General features: G+C 33.5%; 4 protein-coding genes and 1 non-coding gene across 18 annotated transcripts; all 5 read left to right on the top strand.

Annotated features, from left to right (window-relative positions):
* The first annotated feature begins 275 nt into the window (after positions 1–275).
* Positions 276–4,348, top strand: LOC137831671 (Phospholipid/glycerol acyltransferase family protein). Its single transcript, XM_068639440.1, has 7 exons — positions 276–673; positions 789–907; positions 996–1,061; positions 1,153–1,350; positions 1,760–1,878; positions 3,126–3,231; positions 3,489–4,348. Exons 1-7 carry the CDS (start codon positions 439–441, stop codon positions 4,038–4,040), a joined length of 1,395 nt encoding a protein of 464 aa, XP_068495541.1. The 5' UTR covers positions 276–438; the 3' UTR covers positions 4,041–4,348.
* Positions 4,349–4,933: 585 nt separating this feature from the next.
* On the top strand, positions 4,934–8,700 carry CPA (Subunits of heterodimeric actin filament capping protein Capz superfamily). Its single transcript, XM_068639439.2, has 10 exons — positions 4,934–5,436; positions 5,513–5,628; positions 5,784–5,873; positions 6,360–6,424; positions 6,933–7,094; positions 7,229–7,307; positions 7,393–7,470; positions 7,719–7,793; positions 7,883–7,918; positions 8,281–8,700. The coding sequence occupies exons 1-10, from the start codon at positions 5,328–5,330 to the stop codon at positions 8,386–8,388; spliced, it is 918 nt and encodes a 305-aa protein (XP_068495540.1). The 5' UTR covers positions 4,934–5,327; the 3' UTR covers positions 8,389–8,700.
* Positions 8,701–10,176: 1,476 nt separating this feature from the next.
* On the top strand, positions 10,177–15,666 carry LOC137831669 (uncharacterized). Of its 3 annotated transcripts, none has more exons than XM_068639435.2 (6): positions 10,177–10,268; positions 14,398–14,519; positions 14,635–14,773; positions 14,850–14,963; positions 15,041–15,134; positions 15,319–15,666. In XM_068639435.2, exons 2-6 carry the CDS (start codon positions 14,431–14,433, stop codon positions 15,483–15,485), a joined length of 603 nt encoding a protein of 200 aa, XP_068495536.1. In that variant the 5' UTR covers positions 10,177–10,268; positions 14,398–14,430; the 3' UTR covers positions 15,486–15,666. The 3 variants fall into 3 exon arrangements, with proteins under 3 accessions (XP_068495536.1, XP_068495537.1, XP_090159891.1); XM_068639436.2 differs by lacking the exon at positions 10,177–10,268 and adding an exon at positions 10,403–14,175; XM_090303765.1 differs by lacking the exon at positions 10,177–10,268 and having other exon boundaries at positions 14,612–14,773.
* LOC137833799 (small nucleolar RNA snoR127) lies at positions 12,312–12,497 on the top strand. Its single transcript, XR_011084847.1, has one exon. It is a non-coding gene; the product is annotated as a small nucleolar RNA snoR127 (small nucleolar RNA).
* A 1,000-nt stretch (positions 15,667–16,666) lies between the features above and the next one.
* Positions 16,667–21,538, top strand: LOC137831674 (heparan-alpha-glucosaminide N-acetyltransferase-like protein (DUF1624)). Of its 12 annotated transcripts, XR_011084466.2 has the most exons (14): positions 16,691–17,099; positions 17,945–18,082; positions 18,209–18,290; positions 18,611–18,687; positions 18,790–18,905; positions 18,983–19,100; positions 19,461–19,577; positions 19,684–19,775; positions 20,120–20,186; positions 20,274–20,355; positions 20,450–20,541; positions 20,664–20,677; positions 20,760–20,821; positions 21,231–21,538. XR_011084466.2 is itself a non-coding variant. In XM_068639444.1 (13 exons), the coding sequence occupies exons 1-13, from the start codon at positions 16,977–16,979 to the stop codon at positions 21,375–21,377; spliced, it is 1,395 nt and encodes a 464-aa protein (XP_068495545.1). In that variant the 5' UTR covers positions 16,667–16,976; the 3' UTR covers positions 21,378–21,538. The 12 variants fall into 12 exon arrangements, 7 of the variants coding, with proteins under 7 accessions (XP_068495545.1, XP_068495547.1, XP_090159373.1 ...); XM_068639444.1 differs by lacking the exon at positions 20,664–20,677 and having other exon boundaries at positions 16,667–17,099; positions 20,678–20,821; XR_011084465.2 differs by having other exon boundaries at positions 20,664–20,821.
* Positions 21,539–23,385: the final 1,847 nt, after the last annotated feature.

Genomic DNA, 23,385 nt, shown 5'->3' with positions numbered 1-23,385 from the left:
AGAAATTCTCTTGATGTTTTTTTATAATTTAGCCAAATCCAAAATTAATCCAGGCCGAAGCATAAGAGATTAATCTTAATAGGAATAATATGCAAGAAATATGTGTAGTGCGGGTCCTCCCAAATGAGAAAGGTAGACGTGTAATGTCGCTGGAGTGGGTCATCCCTATCCAACAGATTACCAAATTAATCCATAAATATAAATAAGCAATAAATAAGAAATTAATAAATTACTACAATTTTTGCTTGTATATAGGGTCGATACCCTAGTCAATAAGCGGTGTTAGAAATTGTTACATCCCATCGTTTTCTCCTTCTACACTAACGTTTTGTTACTTCAGCTGTGCCACTAACTGCACGCCCCCATTCTTCGGAAACTCATTTCTTCTCTTAAATTCTCTCTCTGTCTCTCTGTCTCTCTATTCCGTTTTCTTTATCGATGCCCCGTCTCGATCGCGGTGATGTTTGGAAGAGTAAGGCGCGATCCCTGCAGTTACAGCTCAGGAACCGCTTCCGAGTTGCCGTCGACCGCCATTGGCGCCGCCGCCAACACCACACCTTCATTCCCGCCGCCGACGTCTACTTCGCCTCCACTATTAAACGTTGGCTTAACAGATTTCATGATTTCCGGACAGAATCGTTGCCTTCTTCCACGTCTTTTTATCGCAAACGAGGTGTCTGATTAATTAACGCTTTCATTATAAATCCGTAGATATGTTTTCTCGAATATTGTAATAGGTGCTATTTGCTAGGTTTTTCACTTGATTTTTTTTGCCTATGTATTTAAAGTTGCCAGGGATTTCAGTTCGGAAGAAGATTCAACTCTTGTTCGTATGATGCAAGCAGTTGCCGTTCCTGTTCTTGGAAATGTTTGTCACGTGTTTATGAATGGATTAAACCGTGTCCAGGTATGCTATGCCACTTATATTTCTTGTTTGGTTTATTATATCTTGCATTCTGATATGTGATGCGACTGTTTTATGTGTGGAAGAATAGGTGCATGGTTTAGAAAAACTGCACTCTGCCTTGCTACATAGACCTCAGGGTAAACCCCTTCTTACGGTACGTGTTTGTCCAAGCATTCGAACATGAATCTATTTTTGTTTGGATTTAATTATTTGACGAGCCTTTGCTGTTGACTTTTCATTTTCAGGTCAGCAATCATGTTGCATCCATGGATGATCCGCTTGTCATTGCTTCTCTGCTTCCTCCTAGTGTTCTTTTGGATGCTAGGAATCTTAGATGGACGCTTTGTGCAACTGATAGGTGTTTTAAAAACCCTGTTACTTCTGCATTCTTTCGATCTGTCAAAGTCTTGCCAGTTTCTCGGGGTGATGGGATTTATCAGGAGGTATGGATCCAACAGACATAAGCTAAGAGCCTTTTACATTGTTTTGTAATATTGGTGAATGATTCTCATGAACTTTTGTCATCCAATTTGAGTCTATGGTAATAGGTAAACTCTGGTGACGATCTCACTTTTCTTCGTTTTCAACTGTTTCAACTTTTTATTACTCTGCTATGACTTGATTGAATGATTCAATTTATCTTCATGTTCTGTTCTGTTCTGTTAACAATTTTGTTAGTTCTTCACGTACTTCCTATTATAGGGGTGTTGGTTTTTGTAATCAATAGAGTATCTCTGATTTGTATTTATCTTTTCTTATCCTTCATTTGTCTCTTGCTTCCCCCTTGCCTCTCTGAACTGAAACTTCTATAGTTAGGGATGATAGTAATTCCATCTACTTTCTCCTCTGTAGGGAATGGACATGGCCCTTTCGAAATTGAACCATGGTAGCTGGGTCCACATATTCCCAGAAGGTAGCCGCTCCCGGGATGGTGGAAAAACCATGAGCTCTTCCAAGAGAGGTGTTGGGAGGTAACGATATTCTGTAGTAGTTTGCAGTAGAATGCTAACTGTAAGTTTTGCTTGTTTCTTGTTATGCCAGCTGGGTTTTGCTTACACTTTTATTTGTCAAATAACAAGATTATCTTCTGATTGTTTAGTGTATTACGATTTAAATATTGAACTAATAGTTGGTTCTCAAGATTTTTTTCACAATTTATTTTTCCATATATTCCAATAGAAGCTAGGAACGTATAACTCATGCTAATTAAGCAGTTAAGTTCTGGAAAAAGAAGTTGTGTACTATTACCATTACGAGCCAAAAATTATTGTTATTTGCTCAAATGACATTTAGACTAAATGAATTTGAATGAAAACTGTATCTATAAGGGGGTTCGGCCATGAAGAGATGTGTCTGAAGGCTGATCTCTAGTCATCAGGTCTGAGGAGATCGATCTCTCAACTGACTTGAGTGCATTTTTAGGATTCTGACCGATATCCTTGGCGAGAATCCTAGAAACCAACCAACTAATCTGCGATTTGTGGAAACCGTTCTCCAGTACCTCCGTACATTGTGGGAAGTCTCTTCTCCTATAAAGATGGGGAACAAAATAAGAAATGGGATCAAATTTTTGTAACTGGTTTGAAGAGAGAAAGAGATAGAAGTTAACTCAACCCATTATACACCACCATAACCCAGAAAAACCTTTGAACCAAAACTGAAACTAACATTTATTGAACTCTGTTATATTATAAATTTTACTTCTGGAATTGATAAGGATGTAAAATTCATTAATTTTCTCCTTTAAAAATTTAGTGATGTTATTCAGGCTTATGATTTATTTATTTTATTTATATAAGCATGATCTTCTTAAACTTTTATGTATTGATATCATTAATATACAATATATTTTTTAGGTTATGTTGGTATGATTTTATGCCACGTATTTGTCTCTGGCTTCACAGCATGTCTTAGTGAAGGTTCAAAGATGTTTATTTATATGTATGTGTGCTGTAGTCATAATGTGATGGTAATTTACCACCAATGATAATATTTTCCATGTTACATAATAGTTATTAATTTCTAAAATAGCTTGTTATGTTACATTTGGAGACTATATTTCATATTTGTACTATTATTTCTTTTATTTTTAGTAACCTTGTTCATGTGTATGAGGTCAATACTGTATTTTCATCTCCTCAATTTTAATTCTCTTTATTTCTTCTATTTTTAATTTATTAGTGTAAAACATGTTATTGACTTAAACTTCCACCATCAGGTTGGTCCTGGATGGAGATAGCACACCCCTTGTTGTCCCATTTGTACATACAGGGATGCAGGAGATTATGCCTATAGGTGCTAACTTTCCCAGAATAGGCAAGATGGTACGTATTTTTGATTCATTTCTTAGAATATTGTATCAGCATATATGGGGTTTTCATTGCTGCATGGAGTTAGACTGCTGCACTCCTTGCGCCTTAACTTTGGATTTGTTTCTCATTCCCTCGGATGAAGACGTTCAATTACAGAATCTAGATTCTGCATTGACTGGCATATATTTTTATTGATGGGATTAATTTTAGTTGTTTTTTATTTTTCAGTTTAAATTTCATACCCTGATCAGTATGACATGGTTGGACAGGTTACAGTGCTCATAGGTGATCCGATCAATTTTGATGATATACTTGAACTTGACATGGAGAAAGGCTTGGATGTGCCAAGAGGACGACTGTATGATGCAATAGCATCAAGAATTGGCGATCGGTTGCATGAACTGAAAGCCCAGGTTGACACTTTAGCTGAACAGGAAATGCAACTACAAGATCACTCCTCACGCAGCACTGAACGAACATCTGAACTATTGCAGCAGGTTGATTGGGAATTATTTGGAATGGATAGCTTCATGTCTGAAGATGATTCCAAGCAGAGACAAGAAACAGTTTCCGTCTTAAATGTTAGTGTTTCTCGGCCTCAGCAATCTCATGGTGATCAGAGTTGGAGAGCTGGATTCTCTTACAGGATGCGCGGTTATACTGATCAGATGGAGCTTGTGTCATTTGCTGCCAGAGGCATATTTATGAATAATGAAACAAAGAACTCTGCCGGCTGTAGTAGAGAGGTAGGGCCCTTAAAGGCATGGAAGCAGTTTTTGGGAGCAAATCTATTACGGCAGTGGAATTACGCCCATCACTGAAAACATAGTTTAGGGTGTGTAAATTCAAATCTTCGGGTTTCGTTTAAAATAATTGAGTTTTTGTTAGACAAGCAGTTAAACGTAGTAAAATTGCTGAGGATTTGTAACTCAAATAGCTTACTTATTCGTATAGTTTATTAAGTTTGAGGACAGAATTATATTGTGACACGGCGTCCTGAAGGTAGAACTGTAAAGGCCCGTTCTTACTATCTTTTGAGAAGTTTTGGAAAGCACCGAGTAGGACAAAAATAAAGTTCATGTAATATATATACAGTTATTGTCTAATGTATACTATTATTTTTAGAAAATGCATTTTAGTAAGTTGCAATTTTGATTTTCTAAAAGTATTCCCAGTTAAAAAAAAAACACAAATATCTCGCGCATGCATTGCACTTTCATTAAATATGTTCTATAAATATTTTCAGTGCTACTATTTCACTTCTCACCTCAACATAGAACTAATTGATCTAACTCAAATAATCATATATCAACACTTAAGATCGTAGATCTTTTAAATTTGGTCTTAATAATTTTTAATTGAATGATTGAGATTTATTCCTATATTCTTTACTGACCAAATGCAATTTTTTTCTTAGATAGCTTAGTTATGAAAGAAAGCTTACTTCTTTACACAAAAATATTTTATATGCAGCTTTTATATTGCATGTTTTGTGATAGAAGTTTTATCATTTACAGACGAAAATATTTACAATTTTGAAGGAGTTGTTATTATTTGTGTAAAATTAGTATATCTAGTGTTTTTGTTTTCAATTGATGCATTAAATAATAAAAGTTTTAAAAACGGTTACCATTACCGACATTATTTAAACCTATTCCTTCATAAATCACAATAACTGGTGTTTGTCGACTAGTTAATGGTAATACTGCGATTTGGGGAACACGAATATTTTTAGGTACTTTAGGCGTTGGATTTCTCAGCTTTTTTAGCAATTTACTGAAGTGGTAGTGTAATGTATGATGCTGAGAGAGCGTGATTGTGGAGCAAAATGATTTGAGCCGAAACTCCGAGCTATGGCCTATGCAATAAACTTTACAGATCACACACACTAGCTCCACACATTACACAACGATGTATTAAGTATGATTAATAGACGAGGTTGGGCCCATTATGTTTTCAATTGTGGAGCCCACGAGCCTGATTGGCGAAGAAGCGTTCTCTTCTCTTCTATATCATTCAGAAAAGACGAGACGACGAGACAATGAGATCTTCGTTCCATTTCGCATTTTATTTTAAATAAAATCGCGTTTTCTCCTCCGAACCAAGACATGGCCGAAGAAGAAGAAGAATCAGAGCTCAGCGATAAGCACAAAGTGGAAATCGCCAAATGGTTCCTCCTCAACTCTCCTCCTGGGGAAATCCAATACGTCGCCAAAGGTTCTTCATCTTCCTTTTCCCCTATCTCTCTATCTATTGCTCCACAATGCGATTAATTCCCCAATCCTTTCTGCAGATGTGAAATCCATTCTCAGCAGCGACGATTTGTACAATGAGGCCGCTTCCGAGGCTTTTCCCTTTTACAACAAATCCCACTTGATTTCCCTTCAAATGTCCAATCGTAGCGGAGACGTAACTCTCCCTCTCTCTCTCTCCCACTCACTCTCTCTCACTCTCACTCAACAACTTATTTTCCTAGGGTTTGCTCGTCAATTTTCATTTCTTTTTTAGTTCGTTCAGTGGATTTTATTTTCCAATTTCTTGTTGGACTTCGCACGTGCTTGCAGGTACTGGTTACTTCGTTTGGTGAACTTGAGGGTAATGCATTTCTTGAACCTAGGACTGCTCAAGTAGCAATTGTTGACCATGTTAAACAAGTAAGTACCAATTACCATAATTTCCAACATACTATTTCAGGAGATATTTTTGAGTTTTAATATTCGTGCTTTGCTTAACTTTTCGTTTCTTTTTTAAGGAAGCGAATGAGAAGACTAGACATTTGTTATGCTCACTTTTAATTTCTTTAATTCAGCTTTAGTAGTAATGAAAGTGGAACAAGTTAATGTTTAGATTTACTGTAATCTGGATCTTCATGCATTGATCTCAACTTTAGTATATCGATGTATACATTGAAGTATTATAAGGTTCCACTCTATGCTTTTTAAACTTGCTTGCTGGAACATGCGTTTTAGCTTGATACGTCAAAATTGCGAGAAAATATTAGTTGGAAGTGGGGATTAAGCAAATCATGAAAATTTTGTTACTTTAACTATCTATGACTTTTGTGATGAATAGGTTAAAGTGTGTGTAGTAGTTCCAAGCTGTGTGCTTGTTGTCCTATGATTGTATGCTCAATGTCACAGGTTTGTACAGATGTGAGACCTGCCACAGACGAAGAACTTCCAACTCCATATGTCGAAGAATTTCGGTAATTCTCTGATTTTCTTCGTGGTTGAAGTATTTCATGTTTAATAATCAAATGTTCCTTTACCAGAGGGAGCTTCAAAATCTATTCAGAGGCAGAACATACTGATTCATGTTAAATTTCTTTGAATTTGTTCTCCTCTTTTGAAATAAATTCTTCTCTGTTGCTTTAGTAATATATTATTGCTCCACTTTTACCTGTCCGAACTTGTTTACAGTAGATTGCTCTGGAAATATCTTCTTCAATGCTAATTCGTAATCCACTTAGATTTGTGGTTTCCTTGGAGCTGTTTTATTGGGAATGTGTACTGTATTTTAGTTAGAAGTAGACTCAATACTGAGTTTAGTTAATATCTGTCTATTTATTCTTTTATATAAATAAAAAACTATATTGTTGATGTTTGAGGACATGAAATAGAGATTCAGCCCTTTAATAAAGTAAATTTAATACCACATTTTTATATCTTTATTGTCGTACATTGTTTGCATTACACGGTATTTGTTTACTGCAGATGCAATCTGGACGCTGAAGTACTTAAATATGTTGAAGAAGCCTATCCAAAAGGTGTCTGCTCTGTTTACTGCATAAATGGGAAGGATGTAGAGGGCCCAGGTTCTAATTTTGAGCTTGCTGTGGTGATTTCTGCTGCCAGGCATAGCCCACAGAATTTCTGGTTTGTGAAATAAGTTGACTGAAATTCCAACTTTTCTTTTTGATTGATGTTTTCTACCATACTAGTTCCAAATAAGAACATTGATACATTAATAATGTTAATATACTTTAATTTTCTTTGGCTTCTGTTTATAGCAACGGGAGTTGGTCTTCAGTATGGAATATTGAGTTCAAATATGATCAACAAACAGTGGAAGTAAAGGGTAAAACGCAGGTAATATTGTATAGATATTTATGCATTAATTTTGAATGATATGGTGCAAGGCTCTTAAAACATGATTATTTTAACCCATTTTCAGGTGGGTGCCCATTATTTTGAGGAAGGAAATGTGCAGTTAGATGCGAAACACGAATGCAAAGATGCAACTCTTTTTCAGGTTACCAAAAATCAGCATTAGACATTTTATTTTTATTAGGTGTGGATGCACTACTCAAGTCTTTCCATAGTTGTTTTCCGATAAATGTACTTGTATATTCTACGCGCCCGAGAATATTTTAGTAAATGTCTGTTATAAAATGATAAGGTTGAGATAGAAATGGATTGTTTATAGAAAGACAACATTTATCTAATTATGTTTGTGTTAAAGCTTATCTATTAATATTTTATTATTTGATTTGATTTTAGGCCCCCGAAGAATGTGCACTTGCCATAACAAGCATTATTCGTCATCATGAAACGGAGTACCTTGCTTCTCTTGAGGTTCTGAATTAGTTTGTTCTGGCTAGGGTATTTCGTTCTTTCTATTTTAATAATGTGCACATGGTTTACTAATGACCATAACTTGACAGGCATCATATCTAAACCTTCCTGATTCGACTTTCAAGGTAACCCCTGTTATGTCATCCTGCATTTTTTTAATCTAAGCTTCAGATGTGGCATTTCTGTGATGTCTGTGGTGATTTTTGATTCCCATTAAACCAATGCCATGTACCTAACATTTCTCATTAAGCATTCATGTCAGGACTGAGACCGAACACCTTTAAGATGCTTTCTTTTTATCCTTCTACTTACTGAATAATTATTTTATGTTATTGATGTTGTATATAATTTATATGATTAATCCGAATTACCAAAGTGTATGAGTGAAAGAGGTAATAAAAAGGGCAAGCTATATATAATGCCTTTCTTATATCTATAGCATTATCTGTTGAATATGAAGGCTATTTCATTAAATTATCTGCTGCAGGATCTTCGGAGAAAGCTTCCTGTGACCCGCACCTTGTTTCCATGGCATAATACTTTGCAATTTAGCTTGACAAGAGACATATCAAAAGAACTTGGCATTGGAAAGTAAATACACACGTTTTCACAGAACTAATAAAAGTTTGTGTTTTTACTCGAACTCGGTGGGGACAAGTTCTTCATATATTCACTGCATGTCATATGATGAAGTCAATCATTCTTTAGGTTGACGTTCTTTATATTCACTCATTTGCTTCATGAAGCTTCCTCCTTTGTCTGAGTGAGTGCTGATGTACTGTAGTTCACTGTAATTCTTTTTTGACATTATTTGTATAGCACAAGAAGAGTTCCTGTTGTTTCTAGCCATCATACCTAAGAACATTCTGATTGCAATTAAAATAGTGCAAGAACCTCATTTACTTCTCGCTATGATTGTGCTGTGCGTCCCATCCTCAGCTGGGAAACTAGGACCTGCTTAATACTTTATCAAATTAGTTAGACGAGAATGGAAACTGAACCCATTATTTTAGGTCTATTTAAACTTTTATTGTAAAATAAAATATTTTAAAATTAGATTAAAAAATTTAAACATGGAATTAAGAGATTTATGATTTATTTAATGTAAACATGTTTTATATAAACCATAAATTTGAAAAAATCGTTGAAGGTAAAGTTTAATTGGATTCGTTGTATTTTATTGAAGTTATTGCTGGGTTATACTAAAGTTTAATTGGATTCGTTGTATTTTATTGAAGTTATTGCAGGGTTATACTATTAAGTTTCTCGCAAAAGTTTAATTAGTATGTTGTATTGCAGAGAAAATCATTTTGAGTTTGTAATAAAAAAAATTATAATAGGAATGAATAAGAATATAAAATCAAAAGAAAAAAACATTTATGAATTGTTTTGGATTCTGGTATTTCTTTTTATTATGCTTTCCAATGTCATTCTCAATCTAAACATTCACTATTTTTTTAATTATGTTACAGTACAAATTTCTAAATCAGTATTTGCTAAAGTATTATAAAATATGCTAAACATATATTAAATTTATAAACTATTATACATTGATGTAATTTAATTCAATTTTATTTCCTATTTAAGTTTGAAATGCTAATATTCTATGTCATGATAATATCTATATATATATATATATAATTATTATAAATATATTAAAATATAATAACTTTTTAATTTAAAATGCGTTAAATTTATGTCAAAATTGATATAATTCAATTTCTTGGAATAGTCCTTTTGATTGTGAATCTATGATTAATAAATACAAATATAAATATACATTTACAAAATGTTTTATCAATTTAAACTTCCTTCACAACTTTGAGATGATTTGAGTTGAGAAAACACTGTACAAAATAGAGATAAATTGATTTATTATTATTATTAATATATTTTTTTATATTATAATAAAATAATTATTTTACAATTATGTTTTGAATTATTTTGTAATTATATTAATATAAAAAAGTATTATTTTATATCAATCCAATCATTTACAAATTTTTCATTATGTTTTTAAACAACTTAACTTTTTTCTTTGTTATTTTTCTTTTCTTTCATTTGTTACTCTCTCCTCAATCTATACAAATAGAGTTGATTTTTAATTTTTTTAAATTTCTTTAGATATAATTTGAAATGTTGTAATTTAATTATAATTTATAAATGCCAATATATTGTGACGCTATGTTTATATTAATATTGATATTTTAATTTAGAAAAATAATATTTTTTAATATATTAATATTTAAAAGGTGAATCTATTTATAATAATTTTAAATTAATTTATAAATATATGTTAAAGTGTAATAACTATTTTTTAGAATAACTTTTATATTAATTTCAGTTAACTATAACAGTGAAATTTGAAATTTCATTAAAAAATGGAAGGATTTGAATTTCTCTCTCCTAAGCACACTTTTTCAAGCCCCTGAGAGCTTCTCGTAGGCTCTCTCTCCCTCCCGTGGTTAGTTTTAGGTTTGTCTCCTTTGCTTTCTCATGTCTATAATCTAGATTTTTTAACTCAATTAATATAGGGTTTAATGATTCAAATTGTGTTTCCTTGATTTGTGTTTTGATTATTTTTAATTTCACTGATTTGCATTTTATCTCTATGATCTAGAGTTTTTGATCGATTTTCACCAAACTGTGTTGGATTCGCATTAATTTTTGTTTGATTTCAACATATTATGTCAAAAATGTAAACTATAGATGTAGGTATGTGGCAGTGTTGCACTTGGTAAACATTGGTAGCCATCATCCCGAACATTAATTAGACTCCTTATTTGAAATGCATGTGTGCTGCTTAACCTCATTGCAACTTTGTTATGAACTGATATCTCCTTTCTTTGAGCTATTAAAACCTCATGAACGGTGGAATTATAAGTAATTTCAAAATTAGATTAAGAGGTTAGTAATGATGTAGATGAAGTAGGGAGCATCACTTGGTGTTTCTCCATTTATTGAAAAGTATTTACAAACCAGCTAGCACTAGCTAGAAAGCTATATGTCAAAAAAGTGATGTGTTGTATATTTGCACACACCCAACCACACATTGGGAAAAGGCGATGTCATGTATGCATTTTTAGAAGGAAAAAAAACGAGGAATGCATGTATAGGAAGATTTAATCTGACTGCACGCTACATGTATATAGCTACATTCGAGATGATTGAGGGTGTTAGCTTGTTAGGACCCCCCTGCTAACGGTATGTCTATGAGGGAGACTAGCATGTATGCATGTATATTGAGCAATTAAGACAAGGCTGCAGGGTTGACAACTTGGACTTTTGTTCATGTGTGTCCTTCAATTTGTTGTGTTGATAACTAGTAATGTTGACAGCACCACTGGATAATATTTTTGATAAAAAAAAGCCAAATCCACTCCCCACTGTTGTTGAAAATAGCCAAGTGAGTCAGCCTCAAATAGGCGTTGTCAGTTAAAATGGTTAGAGAAACTGTTATAGGTCTTGCTAGTTAGCAGCAGAGGTAAGATATTAATAGAAGAAGCAGATGTTAGTGAATTTTAAATTGGTCAATTAGTATTTGTTGTCATTTGGAAAATTGGCAATAGTGAATTTGAACATTGACAACCAGAAATTGATATTTTCTTCAGTTAGCTTGACAATCTTGGGTCACTATCCCTCCATTCTTTTATTGTATTTCCTTTCTTTACCAGCTAGGCTAGTCAGTATTTTCTGTCAATCATAAAACAAAAGACCAAAGAACTAAAAGTAAATATAAAATACCTCTTAGAATTTAATGTTGTGTTGTCTTGCTATGCAATGGATTGATTCGCTCAGTTGCATGGATTCGATTGATAATATTCTGTCCATTCTAAACTCTGAGAAGCTGTTAGAAGATTCTAGAGTACATAACTCACGGGTCCTAGGATCGGAACATGGCTTTGATACCAACTTGAAAAGATTAATCTGAATGAGAGAAGATTTTATTCAATTGATTGATTTCAAGCAATACATCAGCCTTTATATTCAGAAAATTCTAACCCTGAAGTATTGATTACAAAGAGATCTCTAGAACCTTCTGAAACCTTCTAACAGTACACTTATTATCCTACTAACAACAGTAATTTCTCTAAGGATTCACATATGGCTTTTCACCAATGTAGTAAATAACATGCATCTTGGTATCTAACTCAGGCTACTTTTTGGGTTTTGCTTCAGATGTTGGAATCTGTTCTGAAAAATTAGCAAGTATCTTACATTAAAACTTGAGACAGCCCATAGATTTAAATTTTTATTGTTTTCTTTTGATCCAGTTTGCATTCCATAGACGTAGTTGCTTTTGCAAAGGTTAAAATCGGAATGGATGGTGAATGACAATTTATTTAATATCTTTAACCATATGTGATCAGTTAGTACATAGTAATTAAATCTACGGTCCGCCTTGCAAAGGTTAAAATTGGAATGGATGGTGAATGGCAATTTATTTCATATGTTTAACCATATGTTATCAGTTAGTACATAGTAATTAAATCAATGGGCTGCCTTTTCTCTCTGGCTTTGGAATGATGTGACTTAGCCAAATCATATATTCATGTGCTCCATGTGGGAACAAACATTGTTTCTAAAGCTTGCTCTCATTGTAAAACTATGCGTGCAAGCAAGCTTTGGTTGATGTTGATGGACCTCGTGTTGAAGTGCATTTCCCTGATGATAAACCAGGAGATTGGTTGTTTCCTGACCAGAACCACAACAGTTTAGTTTCTCCAGAGCAGGGAAAGACAGTGGCCAATTCTAATTACTATATAAGTGTATTCTAGTCCTGTGTCGTTGTCTTTTGTTGAGTAGCATCGTTGTTCCCCATGATTCAATCAATGGAAAAAAAAGTAAGCCAGGTATGTTTGTAACAACACCCTGATTTTTGAAGAGGGAACTTCGTTTTGGGAAGAGTTGCCTGAACCTGTAGGTTAATTAGATTGGATTGGACTGCCTCCTTTAACAGCTCGTCTTTTACATTTCAAATATGCAACTAATTGTTGTCACTTTTGAAAAAGGAGTTAGAGTTGTGCTTATGTTAGAGGTGGATCACGTAGTGTACCTACCAGCCTTGACTGGTAGATAGATAGTGTTTTGTAGACATTTTAGAATAGGGTGAAACTTGTTAGAAATTTCACATTAACTAGAGATATGACCAAATTATACTATAGAAAGTGAGTGCAAACTTTGTCTTACAAAACTGGTTTTATGAACTTGAATTTAGGCTTAAAGTCTAGTTTCTAAGATGGTGCAAAAACTTGTCCTAGCAAGGGATATTAAGCTTATCATGCCACCTGCTATCAAGGAGCTTTGGACCACTCACAAGTATTCATTCCCACGCTCGAGATGTCCACTCCTCAGCGTGAGAGAGAGAGTATATCGGAGATCACATTGACTAGAGATATGGCAAAAATATATTATATAAGTGGGTGCAACCTCATTTTACAAATTTGGTTTGTAAGATTGAATTAGGTTTAAAGTCCACTATATAAGAGAATTTAACAATAATTTTATTCCAACCAAAGAAAAGAAAGTAGAACTTGATATTCCATTACATTTTATTAATGCCCCAAACAAGACCATGGGGGCGCTTCAAATTTCATTGTGCCTTTGTGCCCATGCTTCTTAGGCTATAGTTAGTTAAAGATCCATACTATTTTAGCTTTTTGATGGATTTCATTTTAACTGCAAGTTATTGCTTTGAATTTTATGGTTGCTTGTACTTGGTGCTTTTCTTTATTGATCTTGCCCGGACAATGTTATTAGAAGAATAAATTTCTTTTCTTGTACTTGGTGAATTTCACTTTATGATGTGAACTTTTTGGAAGAATAAATTCAATAGCTGTCATTAGGTAATTTGTAAATTTCAAAATGGATGAGAGACATTCACTAAAATTTTATAGTACGATTCATTTGCACTATTAGCCTTCGACTTTTACATTGGCAACTTATGGTTTATGTAGAGGGTTCTTGCAAACTGTAGGTTTTCTCCACTCTTTAATCTTTCCCTCTTTGCCAAAGCAATCATGGGAGCTTGTTTTGTTACCCTCTTTTCCCTCCTACATCCTGAAAAAAGTAACAACTTTGTTGTTGTAGTTCAGTAATTTTCACAACATAAGATGCAAGACTCCATTTCGAAAACTACTATCTTTTTAGGAATTGTTAGCGATCCAACTGTGGAGAGGGAGCGAGAGTTAGGGACACAGAAGGGGAATGAGAGGGAGATAAAGCAGGAAAAATGGCGTCATTGTTGAAAATTGCCTCTGGTGATGGCACGTGGTGCCAATGAAGAAATGGATTTTTTATAGGGAGGGATTGTGCACCATGTATGAATCTACGGGCTCTTAATTGTGGAGAATGGTCCACCTTAGAATCCATCTAAAACTAAGTACGTTTGGGAAACATGATAACAATATGAATATTTGACGTTTTATTACTTTCTCCCCTAGCTTTTTCATTAAGTCAGCTTCAATTGTATGTTCATTTATCCTTTGAAATGCCCCACTTTATCTAATGATAGGTGGTGCAGTTCATAAAGAGTCTGTTGCAATATTAAATTCTACCCAGTTTGAAATGGTTCAATGTGTACTAAAATACTAATTTTCTGCAGGTTTGAGTTGAAGATCTAGGTGTTTCATCATCAATGCATTGCATTTGCATGTGCAATATGCTTATTCTTCTTTGCATTCTGCTTATCATTGTGAATGGCCCAACTCCCTGCTTTGGGAATAAGTGAGTGTATAAAAATTCTCAATTATATATACATTTACCTAATTGTTTGGTCTTTCATATCAGAATTCTCCTTGTTATTAACTTAGTTATAGTGCTCAACTGTTTGCTGTGGTAGGGTTGAGGACAAAATTTTGAAAGTTGGGGAAGAGCTGTGGAGAGAAACTATGCCATTACAAGGTGGCTCTCGCTTTTATCAGTTACAGGGCCTGAAACCTCACACGTGGTATGAAGTGAAGATATCCTATCCAGCTTCTGTATGTATATATTGTCTTCCTCAGTTCTTTGCAGAGGATCTTTCCTCTGGAAACTGACACTAAATAAAAACACCAGATACCTGCTAGCTTTTCCATACAACTGAAGAGAAGCAAGTCGGATGTGATGCTGAACAATAACAGGAGATTGCTCAACACTGAAAAGCTAATTTTTAAGAGCAACAACAGTCAGGTCCAATTTAGTATGAAGCCATGTACTCCAAAGTTTCTGAAAAGTTTATATGTGCTTACGTTATTGACTTTATTCAGGAGGAATTCCAGCTAGTATTTGTAACTGTTGAGCCAGAAGGGTTTCCTGCAAAACAGCATGTGCCAGAGAGGCAATTTATTATCTTCAATATAGGTAACTTTTTTTGCATAGTATATTAATAATTGATCTGATTGTGACTTCCTATGCTTCATTACAAGCTTTCACCCTTAAGTTTATCTGATATTTTTTTTAGATTGTTGGAACAGACTCCACTCCAGTATTACGATCATTTCCATTATTTGCTAATATTCTGTATTCTCTTATGTTGATACGGCAGTATGTGATGAACTATTATTTGGCTTACCCCGCGAAGCTTGGTGGGTGGTGGCACTGGCTGTACTTGGTCTTGGAATTGCATTCACCGTGCCTTCTTTTCTTCCATTGTATTTGCTACCAAAGAACCAAGTTCCAAGGACAAACGATCAAGTCTCCAAAACTTCTTGATAATCCTGCATATGGTGTAGTTTGCTTTGACAATAGAATTTTGAAAGCCACCTTTGGCTGCAAATTTTCCATGTTTATCATGATTCATCAGCCATCATTTTTTATGTCTCAATACAAGAGAACTTTGGGATTTGTTGTCTCCATCACATTTTGCATGTGTGACCAACAAAGCTTTCATTTATACTGTTCTCTTAGCAACCTGCTATAATTGATGTTTGGCTTGTTAGCATTGCACGTTTGCAGATAAACATGCTTTGCCAAACAGATAGAGGTATAAAATAACTTTCAATTTACTTATCAACTAATTTTCAAACCAACATAAAATAATTTTGTACGGAAATTTTATATATATTATCTTTCTATTATCTAGTATTATTATAGGAAAAATATAATTTTGAATAGTTTGTACTATATAGTTAATTCAAATCAGCGTAAATGATATATCCATTTTAATCATGTTTGAGAAAATAAAGATAAGAAATCAATGTTGTAATTAATATTTTTAGTTTGATCTGTATTTACTCTGTCCTTTATTCAAATATTTTTTCTCTTTTGGAGAAATTACTCAAAGTCTAAGCTTTCTTGAATTGAATCCAATTGTGGATTTTCTGTCACTAATACATGTACTCTTTTTTCTTTTAAGTTTTGTTTGACAAGTTGTTTCAAGTTTTCGATGAGAATTTTAATTTGAGTAATGTCTTAAAAAATTCAGAATTTATCAGAAAACTAAAACTCAAACATTTTAACATAACCTTAAGACAAAATGTCATTGTGTAAACATAGTACATAATAAATATCAAACACATCATGAATAAGTTCAGAACTTCCTTATTTACATTTATTTCGTTTCACATTCTTGGAAGCATTTGACAAGACATTATATATTTTAAATTTGTTACTATTACAATATTTTGCAAAATAGAATAATAAGTTAATTCCAAAAATCTAGTAATAAACTATTTTTTAAAATTGATATACGTAAATTTTAAAAAATCATTAATTAACATTGAATTTCATTATATCCTGACTAAATATTAGTTTTCAGTCGTTCCTTATTTCATGGAATTAGTTCAGAAAAAATTAAATTAATTCTCTATGAACTTATTAAATGTAAAAAGTGTAATATTCTGTACATGTTGTAAGCACGTGGATAAGATTCCCGTGGCACGAGTTTGTATTTCACACATTTGGACAAATTATGAGTTGAGAAAAGATAGATGCGGATAATCCAAATAATAATAATAATATGAATCAATCTTTTTGTCTTTTCAGTCAAATGATATGATTCATATTCTCATTAGATTAATAACAATAATTTGAAAATCATGAACAGAAAGTAGCTAGATTGTTTTCTTAATCAACTATGTTAATTAATATTGTTGCAGTGATTATTCTGTAGGAGAATCAGGAATTAGCAGAGAGAGTAAAGAGAGTTGAGAGTAGCATAATCCAATTCAAGTTGGAGTTTGAGTAAAACAATTCACAAACAGCATGGCCGAAATCAAAGGTGAACACGGCCTTAATGTTTCCGAAGAGCTTCCTGTTTCAGACAAAAAGCTGCCTAAATCAAAGCGTGTTGCGTCGCTTGACATCTTTCGCGGTCTCACTGTTGCGGTACTTTTCTCTTCTTTCTAAATTTTGCAGTTCAGTTGTTTTTTAGTACTGTTATCATTCATATATGAGGTGAAAGCCTATGAAGATTGCTATGAAGATCAAAGTAATATGAAGAATGCTATGGGATTAGTCACTTGTTTCAATTACTTGGTTATTTATTATGTTTTTTCCATTCATGTTGTTAGATATAAGGTAGATTATATAGTTTGGGTTGTGTTCCTACAAAGCTAGGACTCTGCAGAACACTTCTTCTTGTTACAATCTTCTCATCTTTTCGGTCTCTCGGTTAGGCTTAGGATCTCCTTTGATCTGAACACGATGAGGGGAGTATCTGTGAAGACACTCTGACGATCAAGTCAGTTCGAGATACAAGAAGAGTATGGAGTGAATAGTTACCTTGAATATTGTGTCTCTCCTGCTATTTATACTGTTTTAGATGGACTCTGACTGTTATGGGTTTGTTTTAGGGTCCAATTGAAGGCTCAATTGTGCTTAAGTTGGTTTATTTATGTCTAATTACGTGTTTAGTTGTACCTCTTGTCAGCTAGTCGGCTTTTCGGTATGAAGTTTATTTATACTGTTGAATTTGGTATGAAGTTCATTTATATGGGTTGTTGTTGATAGTGTGAATTAAGAATATCTCCAATGTGTTTATTTATTCCCCATCTTATTCTATAATAGAAAACATGTTAGAAAGAATGTTACAAAAAGAGTACGTTATTAACACTTATTTTTAGTCAATATCAGCGCGTCCTTGCATCTGATTAGGTGTTTAGATCGTTGTTTTTCCTTAGTTCAGTGTTGTCAAGTCTCGCTTTAACATGTTCTGATGCTATGTGATGTAGTTGATGATCTTGGTTGATGATGCCGGAGGGCAATGGCCAATGATTGGCCATGCGCCATGGAATGGCTGCAACCTTGCTGATTTTGTCATGCCTTTCTTTTTGTTCATTGTGGGGATGGCCATTCCTCTGGCTCTCAAGGTTAGCCGCGAATGAGAAAATAGGTTGCTATGAATGCTTCAAGAATTAGTTTCTATGTTCCTTTCATTTCTTCTTTTTGGTTCAAACCAACCCTTTTATTTCTTGATGCTTCCATTTGATGTTCAGAGAATACCAAATAGACTTCTTGCTGTAAAAAAGGTTCTGGTTAGAACACTCAAACTCCTCTTCTGGGGATTGCTCTTGCAAGGTTAGTTTTTCTCATGCATTTCCTTTTACCCTCCTTTTCCAAATATATCAGCATAGCTAAAGAGTTCCCCTGTTCAAAAGGGGGTGAGAAAGGAATCAAGAACTTTGTATTTGATATTGCATACACTTTGCTGAGCATTACTCCCTGCTGAAATATATTCGGTCTTGTGAAAGTTATTCTTCTATAATGTGCAATAATAATTGAACCTAGATTTCATTTTAGCAAATCTAGTTCTGGTAATAGTCTTAGACATCTTTCGTTGGGTGAAAACGAAACACCCATGGCTTGTTCTGATATGATGGATGACCTCAATGATGAAGGTGGTTTCTCTCATGCTCCGGACAATCTAACATATGGTGTTGACATGAAATACATAAGGTGGTGTGGCATTCTTCAGGTGATTTTGATTTTTTTTTTTCCAGCTCATTTTGATTAGATTATATTTTAGCTGATAGTCTGAGTACAAAAAGAATGATACTTGTGTATGAACCCATTCTAGAGAATTGCTCTAGCATATTTGGTTGTGGCACTGGTGGAAATATTTTCAAGAAGTGCTCAAGCTAGTGACCCAGAACCCACCCAACTCTCAATATTCAAGTTGTACTATTGGCATTGGTTAGTCTCTCAAAGTATGGTTCTGGTTAATTGCTAATATGATATGATTTTGAACATTCTTTTTATTAAAATCTCAGGCTGGTGTTGGCTTGCATACTTGCTGTTTACTTGGCTTTACTTTATGGAATGTATGTTCCAGACTGGCAATTCACTGTCCATAACCCAGACAGCATATACAATGGGACAACTTTAACAGTAAGCTTCCCGTTGGTTGTCTCTTTACACTCATGAAGTGGGGATACAAATCAAACGCTATTGATACTCTCTCTATACACAAAACACATGAAGTGGGAATATCTATAAAGTAGTATTTGGTTTTCAATCCTGGTGATGATCTCGCTTGAGCTCATATGTTAAATACCTCAGTGGACTGTATTCTGGTTTTTGCATTAAATGATTTTTTTTTTCATTGTTGCTAGTTTTCAACACAGTTAAAGTTTTCTTTCGGTCAAGCTTTAGCAATTTCTATGCTAGAAATTATGCAGAAAATGACTTGTGACCGTATTTCTAAATTTTTCTTTACTCTGGCTAATTTATTTTCTCTGTCAAATTTAGGTGACCTGTGGTGTGAGGGGGAAACTCGATCCCCCGTGCAATGTTGTGGGATATATTGACCGAGAGGTGCTAGGAATGAATCACATGTATAAGCGTCCAGCGTGGAGAAGATCTGAAGTGTGTTGCTATTTTCTCCCGTACATTATTTTCTACCTTAAATTTGAAAGATTTGCTTTGTGGCTGTAGGAATTTTCAAACACCAATTGTCTTTTGGGTGCTGCAGGCTTGCACCGAGAAATCCCCATATGAAGGACCTTTTAAAAGAAGTGCACCTTCATGGTGTTATTCTCCTTTTGAGCCAGAAGGAATTTTAAGGTCTGTATATGGTCTTCTTCAAACCTCTTAGTGTATGTTTGATTAACAGATTTCAATCAGTTCTTGACCACGTTGGCTTTGTTTTATTTGAAATAGATGCTATCATTATATGTGATCAAATAATTGAAAATGTCACTCACATTGTTAGTAAGAAAGAGTTGAGGACTCCCATATTCACTCTTCCTTTGTTCAACTTCAACAGCTTGGTTAGAGCAAGCCACTTAATTTTTTCTCACAATTTTGAAATTCACAGACCCTTTTGAGGACTGTGTAAGATTATGAATTCACCTTTGTATGTGTAACTTATTCTGCGGATCATAATAGCAAAGTAGGTGTAACTGCAGCTCAATATCTGCTATTCTCTCCGCAATCATTGGATTGCATTTTGGACATGTACTCGTACACTTACAGGTGAAGCCTTTCACTCGAAGTAAGCAGTGCTTGAAAATTACAATCCTTTAACCTACTATGCTTACTTCTTCACTTTTGTGACTTTAGGATCACTCTTCTAGGTTGAAGCACTGGCTTCTCCTTGGCTTAGCACTCCTTGCTTCAGGACTTATTCTTCACTTCACTCATGGTGTGTGAACTCTTAACTCAGTGTTGACTGGAACTTACCATGTAACCATTAGTCTATCCTCTGATGTCGCCCCCTCCCCTTCCATTTGTTGCAGCAATTCCTTTGAATAAACAATTGTACACACTAAGCTATGTTTGTGTAACATCTGGAGCAGCAGCATTAGTTTTTTCAGCCTTCTACATTATGGTATTTTTTTTCGTAATACTAGAAATTGTGCTTTTCTTTCTATCAAGGTCTTCTAGTTTGTTTTTCAGTTCAGGTTTACCCCTGTGATTGTTGTTCCACATTTCTCATCTGGACGGATTTAGAATTGTCATTGCAGGTTGATATTTGGGGTTTGACATTCTTGTTCTTGCCTTTGAAATGGATTGGTATGAATGCCATGCTTGTTTATGTGATGGCAGCTGAAGGAATCTTCGCAGGATTCATCAATGGGTGGTACTACGATGACCCTCATAATACACTGGTAAATTCATCTCCTCTGATTTTCTATATACACCTTGCTCCTGCACTTCAGTTCAACATCCTTAAGATGACCCTCTTCATCTCTATTAGTTAAACATCAATATCCCCTTTATTAGCTATTTTTACTAATCTGGTGGTAAATGAAACAAGTAAAAACTTTAAAAATTACTAAGGATAAATCGTATCACTTTCACACAACTTAATTAAAGTTATGCCACATTAGTATGTTCAAAGTCATGTCACTTTGACATGCACTACTTACCTATTTCGTTATTTTTTCAAAATTTTCTATTTTAGTAACTAAGTGGTAAAATTTCACCTGATATAAAATATTACTCCATTAATTTGATATTTTTTGTCATTTTCATTCTTATATACGAATCTAACGAAGGTGTAATTTTTTTCAACAGACTTATTGGATACAAAAGCATGTCTTCATTAATGTTTGGCATTCGAAGAGAGTAGGAATCCTGTTGTATGTTATCTTTGCGGAGATCCTATTCTGGGCCATTGTTGCAGGCATTTTGCACCGATTCGGCATATATTGGAAGCTTTGAATTTCTTCTTTTTTATTCAAAATCTGTTGCTATTATTATTATTTTACTGGTTATCCTTGTAATTGAAACTAGTTGTTGTTATTGATACAGTAATTCCACTAAAAATTGTATATGACAAACTATTGTGATAAAACTCAAGTGCAGTGATGGCATTTTTTGAACTTTTAAGTTGTTTCAATTAGTGAGGGTGGATTCCTTTGGAATTTGAACCTCTACTTTTCCTCTTTTAGTTCTAAGACCTTTGTAAAATTATATATTTAAGCACTGGTTTGATATCCCTTCTTTGTACAAGGCAAAACTTCAAAGTAGATAAGTTGAAAGAAATCGTTACTATTTAATTAAGATTGTTTCTTATCTTTGGTAGTGCTTTCACTTTTCTTCTGGATCCTTAAAAAAACATAGTGCATTTGGAGTTAGTTAGAAAAAACCTTAATATAACTTATTTCTTATAAACTATGTTTTCTTCACTGCAGACAAACTTTCTTCCTGTTATTGGGCTTGTTTACCCTGACGTTAAAACCTTGTTATCTGGTTTGTGTAAACAAAGATAGTTACTTAATCTTGGATAATCTGTCTTCTTAGTATGATTCCCATGTTAAGGCCATGGAAGTTGATGAAAAGTCAATGTAGGCCTACAATGACTTTGACAGTATAGGGAAAAGGTGCACTATAAATTATAATTACTAGCAATTTATCAATGCACTCTTTCTTCTTTCTTATCTACAGTTCCATAACAATTTTTATGTGATCAATAACTTGGTTGACAGTGCCTATGTGATTAATATCTTGGTTTTTGCAAACAAATCCAAGAATTAGTTGCTTTAATATCTTATTTTGCTTTAGTAATGTCTACTTTTCATCTTTAGTACTCCCCTCTCTTGTATTCATCAGTCTTTGTATAAACTCGTTGAACTTGTTAATATTATTAAACACATTACCTTAATCTTGCAGCTTCAATGAGTACAAGTCCATTTTCACCATCACTTAATTGGCTATAGTTGTTGACACAAACTTAGTTTCCAATAAATTTCATAAGTTCCTTGGAGAGGTTTCTTTCAGCACAGTCACTTGATTCGAGGAGCTAATGCCAATCTAATTGTGTTCATTGTTTTTTTGCACTCCACTTTGAATCTGTCATATCACTAGCTCTTCTAAAGCACAATCTACTGAAGTTCAAGCAAAGAAGAAAGAGGCCTGAATAATTATGCAAAGGCTATGCATATGCACTAACACCATGAAAACACAAACATTGTTGTCTGAATGTTGTTTACATAAATTGATCTTACTTGAATCAATGATACATCAAATGAATAAAAAAAAAATAGATTTTGCTACAAATATTAATGTATCATTAATGCATTTAGTGTAATACGTTCACAAATGTATAAAAACATTAATTTTACTTACATAGTATTACACATTCTTGTCTAGAAAATAAGTTGTTAGAAGAACAATTTTTAAAACATAGTTTAAAAATCTATCTATCCATGTAAGTAAATAAACTTGAGAAGAAAAATAAGGCTGGGCAGTCAATTTTTTTTAGTTAAAACATATTATTATATATAATATACTCAAATTTAAATTATTTCTATTGTTAAAATAAGTAATTGAACAAATAGAATATATATATATATATATATATATATATTAATGTTACGCTAAAAAATGATAATATATAAATATATCATAATTTTGATTTAAAAATTGTTATATTGTTTATATGCATTGTATAATATTAATAAATTGAAAATGTAAAATCACTTAATTTTATTTTTGATATTTACATATAATAAATATGATATTAAGTATTATTAAGAAGCCAATTTTAATCTATTAAATATGATATTTATTAATATAATGTGTTTTCAAATTTAATAAAAGCAAAATATATATATATATATTTATTTATTTATTGTACTGAGCAGGAATGCTCGGGACCTTGGTCCAAACATTTTCTATGGTCAGCTCGACTTTGGGTCCAAAAGGCGGATTATGGGTTTGACTCAGT

This window comes from Phaseolus vulgaris, chromosome 6 (genome assembly GCF_051622355.1).
Source record: "Phaseolus vulgaris cultivar YP4 chromosome 6, ASM5162235v1, whole genome shotgun sequence".
NCBI classification, from domain to species: Eukaryota; Viridiplantae; Streptophyta; class Magnoliopsida; order Fabales; family Fabaceae; genus Phaseolus; species Phaseolus vulgaris.
This window is presented reverse-complemented; position numbering and strand designations above follow the sequence as displayed.

Coding starts and splice junctions, on each gene's coding strand:
- CPA (XM_068639439.2), top strand. CDS start 5,328: ATGGCCGAAGAAGAAGAAGAATCAGAGCTCAGCGATAAGCACAAAGTG. Junction 7,095..7,228: donor CATAGCCCACAGAATTTCTG/GTTTGTGAAATA, acceptor TTCTGTTTATAG/CAACGGGAGTTGGTCTTCAG. Junction 7,794..7,882: donor AGTACCTTGCTTCTCTTGAG/GTTCTGAATTAG, acceptor ATAACTTGACAG/GCATCATATCTAAACCTTCC.
- LOC137831674 (XM_068639444.1), top strand. CDS start 16,977: ATGGCCGAAATCAAAGGTGAACACGGCCTTAATGTTTCCGAAGAGCTT. Junction 18,083..18,208: donor CCATTCCTCTGGCTCTCAAG/GTTAGCCGCGAA, acceptor TTTGATGTTCAG/AGAATACCAAATAGACTTCT. Junction 20,542..20,677: donor TTTCAGCCTTCTACATTATG/GTATTTTTTTTC, acceptor TTGTCATTGCAG/GTTGATATTTGGGGTTTGAC.
- LOC137831669 (XM_068639435.2), top strand. CDS start 14,431: ATGCATTGCATTTGCATGTGCAATATGCTTATTCTTCTTTGCATTCTG. Junction 14,520..14,634: donor ACTCCCTGCTTTGGGAATAA/GTGAGTGTATAA, acceptor TTGCTGTGGTAG/GGTTGAGGACAAAATTTTGA. Junction 15,135..15,318: donor ATTTATTATCTTCAATATAG/GTAACTTTTTTT, acceptor TTGATACGGCAG/TATGTGATGAACTATTATTT.
- LOC137831671 (XM_068639440.1), top strand. CDS start 439: ATGCCCCGTCTCGATCGCGGTGATGTTTGGAAGAGTAAGGCGCGATCC. Junction 908..995: donor ATGGATTAAACCGTGTCCAG/GTATGCTATGCC, acceptor GTGGAAGAATAG/GTGCATGGTTTAGAAAAACT. Junction 1,062..1,152: donor AGGGTAAACCCCTTCTTACG/GTACGTGTTTGT, acceptor TTTCATTTTCAG/GTCAGCAATCATGTTGCATC.